The sequence below is a fragment of the Dipodomys ordii genome, unplaced genomic scaffold (genome assembly GCF_000151885.1).
Source record: "Dipodomys ordii isolate 6190 unplaced genomic scaffold, Dord_2.0 Scaffold70, whole genome shotgun sequence".
Taxonomy (NCBI): domain Eukaryota; kingdom Metazoa; phylum Chordata; class Mammalia; order Rodentia; family Heteromyidae; genus Dipodomys; species Dipodomys ordii.
The window spans coordinates 3,812,911-3,817,139 of record NW_012267286.1 but is presented as its reverse complement, the minus strand read 5'-3'; the positions used below and the strand labels follow the sequence as shown (position 1 = coordinate 3,817,139).

The 4,229-nt window shown below is 41.1% G+C and overlaps 1 protein-coding gene across 1 annotated transcript in view; it reads left to right on the top strand.

Moving 5' to 3' along the window:
• Window positions 1–75: 75 nt before the first annotated feature.
• The window catches only part of Ank2 (ankyrin 2, neuronal), a 298,210-nt gene continuing 294,056 nt past the window's right edge, over window positions 76–4,229 (top strand). The window contains exon 1 of the mRNA XM_013023813.1: window positions 76–208. Within this exon, the coding sequence (XP_012879267.1) occupies window positions 125–208 (84 nt within the window). The 5' untranslated portion in view covers window positions 76–124. The remainder of the gene's footprint in view (window positions 209–4,229) is intronic.

The following is a 4,229-nucleotide window of genomic DNA, read 5'->3' as shown; positions in this document are numbered from 1 at the left end:
CTCCTCCTCCTCCTCCTCCTCCTCCTCCTCTTTTCCTCCAGTAACTACATACACACTCGCCAGTGGTCTGTGCAAGGCGGGCTGGGTTTGATGGCACAGCTATTTGCTTTCCAAACTATTGAGAATGATGAACGAAGACGCAGCCCCCAAAAGCGACAGTGGAGAGAAGTTCAACGGCGGTAGTCAGAGAAGAAAAAGACCCAAGAAGGTAACATTGCCAGCATTAGCAATGCATGCATTTCAAACGTGTGTGCGTGTGTGTGTGTGTGTGTGTGTGTGTGTGTTTGTGTGCGCGCGCGCGTGTGCCTGTGAGCTCAGGCTTCCAGAAAGGCGGTGGCAGTCCTGGAGCATGCTTTTCAAAGAGGCAGGTGCAAACTCCAGCTTGCTGAGGACATGGGGAAGGAAGGCAGCGTGGTTGTAATGGATACAGTGAGAGCAGCGATCAGGGGTGTGTGTTGGGCATGTGGAGGGATGATTGAGGCTGGCAGCTGTGGATGGATGGACGCTTCAGAGGTTGACTGGATACAAAGAGAGGCTTTTTATGTTCAGAAGCCAGTGGGTTGAGAAGCCGAGTGTGGCTCCAGAGAGATTTGTAAAGCCCAAGGCAGATTCCTGGCCAGATGCGTTTGCTCGGTGATGGTCTTGAGATGCCTGGACACGCTGAATACCTCCGGGGTCCATGCTAGGTGTCTTCTTCCTAAGGAGAGAAGACAGGGAAAAATCTGCTCTCTGGCATGATGTTGCTTTGATTTGCTTAGCTCCTCTGCCGTTTTCCCCAGACATGAACTGTTTTAATGATTAAGACACAGTGGACTTGGGAGGATGGTCCCACAGCGCAGCCTTGTAGGATTTCTTACACGGACATATATCCCCACAGCCTTGATTTTCAAGGAAATGATAGCAGCCAGCAAGACTGGAAGGAGATGTAAACTATTCAGCCCCACCCAGTGCCAGCACTTCTTTCTTTATGGCCTGACTCCTGGTAAACTGTTGCCGCCAGCCCCACCTCTGAGAGAGATGCTTTATAAAAGAGCAATAATATGGATGGCATATTAGAGTCGATCCCCGTGTAAATGGTTTCTACTGTTAGATGGCCGTGGATTATAAAAAGAATCATCATTCACCAATGAGTGTCTTTCATTCTGAATTTACATTGTGGTTCAATATTGTAGATTTGGGCTCTACTAAATGTCTCCTGATATAAAAAAAATAAGTAAACAAGTGGAAATCTCTGGTCTTTAAGGAATTCTTATATCAGTAAATAAGAGAGTAGTGTAATTGTGTGGTGTCATGTCATTTGATAAAAACAACAACAACCACCATCACCAAGCACATCCACATATGACAGTTTTAAATACTGGATGAAGATAAATGTTGCAATCAGTTAAAGGCAGATGGGTAATTCAGGGCAGACAGAAGCATTGGTAGAATGTTCTTTTGTACTTAATCTCCTATCACTCAAGGACATTTTTATAGAGCATTAGCTAATTGATAAACATCTAAAAATAAAGAAGACAGAAACAGAGAGAAAGGGGTGGGAAGGAAGAGAGGCATTTTGTTTTAATTTATACTATCATTTCAAGATCCTTTTACTTTCTTTTTTGAGGTCTCTGGGACACCTTCAAAACAATATACTCAAGACTGTAAAATATGTAAAAAATGTGTCTTAAAGAACATTTAAGCTTTGAATGACAATTGATCAAATTCATCTCAAAGTACCAAGGGACGTGATGACAACAGAATCACTTCATGTAATAATTATAATATTTAAACCATATTTTAAAAACAATTTTTAAAGGGTATATCCTTTTCAAAAATTCTTTGCCAATACTGTAGCTCTGATTGTGTGTGTGTATGCTTGTACATACATTCAGAAACATGTATTAAATAAGCTGCTAAAATGCTATGAAATCTTAAGAGTTAAAAGTAATTTCACCTAAAAGGAATTGCATTACACAATGGACAACACACACATATGTACACACACATACACATATCCTTGGCATATCAAGTTATATAAGCATATCATGACAAGGTACCTACCTGTGAAAAGGGTATGATTATATATATATATATATATATATATATATACATATATATATATGTATATATCTTTGGTATTTTTTTTTGTTGGTCATGGGGGGCTGAATTCTGGGCCTGGGAGCTGTCTCTCACTCTTCAGCTCAAGGCTAACGCCCTATCACTTGAGCCATAGTACCACTCTGGCTTTTTTCTGCTTATGTGGTACTGAGGAATTGAACCCAGGGCCTCATGCAGGTGAGGCAAGCACTCTACCACTGAGCCACCTTCCCAGCCCCTACCTTTGGTATTTTATAAGCATTAGAAATAGCAAATATGATTTGATGCTGGTGGCATACACATGTAATCCTAACTATTCAGGAGACTAGATCTGATGATTGCATTTTGAAGCCAGCTCAGGCAAGAAAGTCTTCGGGACTGTTATTTCCAACTAACCACCAAAAAGCCAGAAATGGGAGCTGTGGCTTAAGTATTAGAGCACTAGGCTTGAGGAAATAAACTAAAGGACAGCATCCAGGACCTGAGTTCAAGCCCCAGGACACACACACACACACACACACACACACACAAAACCAGTATAAAATTATTTAAGCAATATGTAAACAATAACAACTTCTTAGTGTTATTACTGTTTTCTTACATGGGTATTGTTTATTTAAAAATAATCCATTTAAAAGGAAATTCTGCTTCTAACTTCAAGAAAAATAGAAGTGACAGAATATACTATTGATACTTAAAGGTTAGCAGCCATTTTTCAAGATGTCAAAAGTTGTATGCTAGCTAAAGGCTGGTGGCCTATGCCTCTAATATGTGATCTGGAGGATCATGGTTTGAAGTCAACCTGGACAAAAAGTCTATGAGACTCCTTCTGCAAAATAAGGCAACAAAGGCAGGCCTGGGTTCCAGTTGTAGAATTCACGGCAAGCAGAGAAGCTCAATAAAAGCATAAAGTTCTGAGTTCAAACCCCAGAGCCTCCAAAGAAAATAGTACTCTATAATTTGAAACTTATTTCACCCAAATTACTGAGTTACACAAATGAATGTTAAGTCTTTATGCTTTTGTATCAGTTTCCCCTAGTTTTCCTATGTAAAAACTAGACCATTCAAAAACTAGATTTATTCTTTTGATGAGGAAATAACAATCAAGAGATAATCATCCTCAAGTAAATCTAAAATCTGAGAAAAGAAAGAATTTAGAGCAAAGTCAATGCTGTATCACTTCCATTCCGCTTTCTGTGTTTTCAACAGTGAATCTTTTGCAGTACTTTTTCTGTTTGAGCATCCAGAACAATAATAGACTACCAGGCTCATGGTGGCCTGTGTAAGGACCTGCTATGCTCAATCGTATTCCTTGGAAACGCATCTCTGCCTTGAGTAATGGTGTAACAGATGGACCATAATCACCTGTTTGCACTATGTCTCACAGTGTAACTTTTCCTGGAGAAAGAATGGAAGAGTCTCTCTCTCTCTCTCTCTCTCTCTCTTTCTCTCTCTCTCACTCTCTCTTTTTGCCAGAAGACCAACAATATGAGAATATAGACTCATAGAAATGTGTTTGTTTGTATCAGAATTTTGTGAAGTACCTAGAGGATAGAAATTCTTTCAGCCTTTCTTGTCTCTTTTGGTTTTAGAAATGGAGCTTGTCCATGCCCTCCTCCCAACAATTCCCGGGAATATGATTGTGGTTGGATGTGTTGGGTGGTGCTATGGTGGAGCTGAAGAAGAGAGGTCTCATGGCATGTAATGAATGGAGGGAGAGTCCAGGATGGGGCATGGGAGAGCTAGATCATTTGTTTGAAAGTTGTGATTGGCAGAGAAGCAGCTATTTCTCCTTTAGGCAAAGAGGGGGATGTTTGGTATTTTGCTTCAGACAATGTCTGTGTTTTGTCTGCATTCAGATGGATAACTGAGTGGTACGGTTCCTGCATCGCTCCACTTGGTCACACAGTGGCCTTGTGTGATGCTGATACGCCCTGAACTTGTTTGTATTCAATAGGAGAATACAAGGCCAGCTCCCAGAAGCCAGTGGCTGTTACTTTCTTCCTCAGTCTTGAACACAAGGATGCCTTTATTTATTTATTTATTTTTGGGTCTGGTTATGGGGCCTGAACTCTGGGCCTGGGTGCTGTCCCTCAGCTCTTCAGCTCAAGGCTAGCGCTCTACCACTTGAGCTACAGCGCCACTTCCGG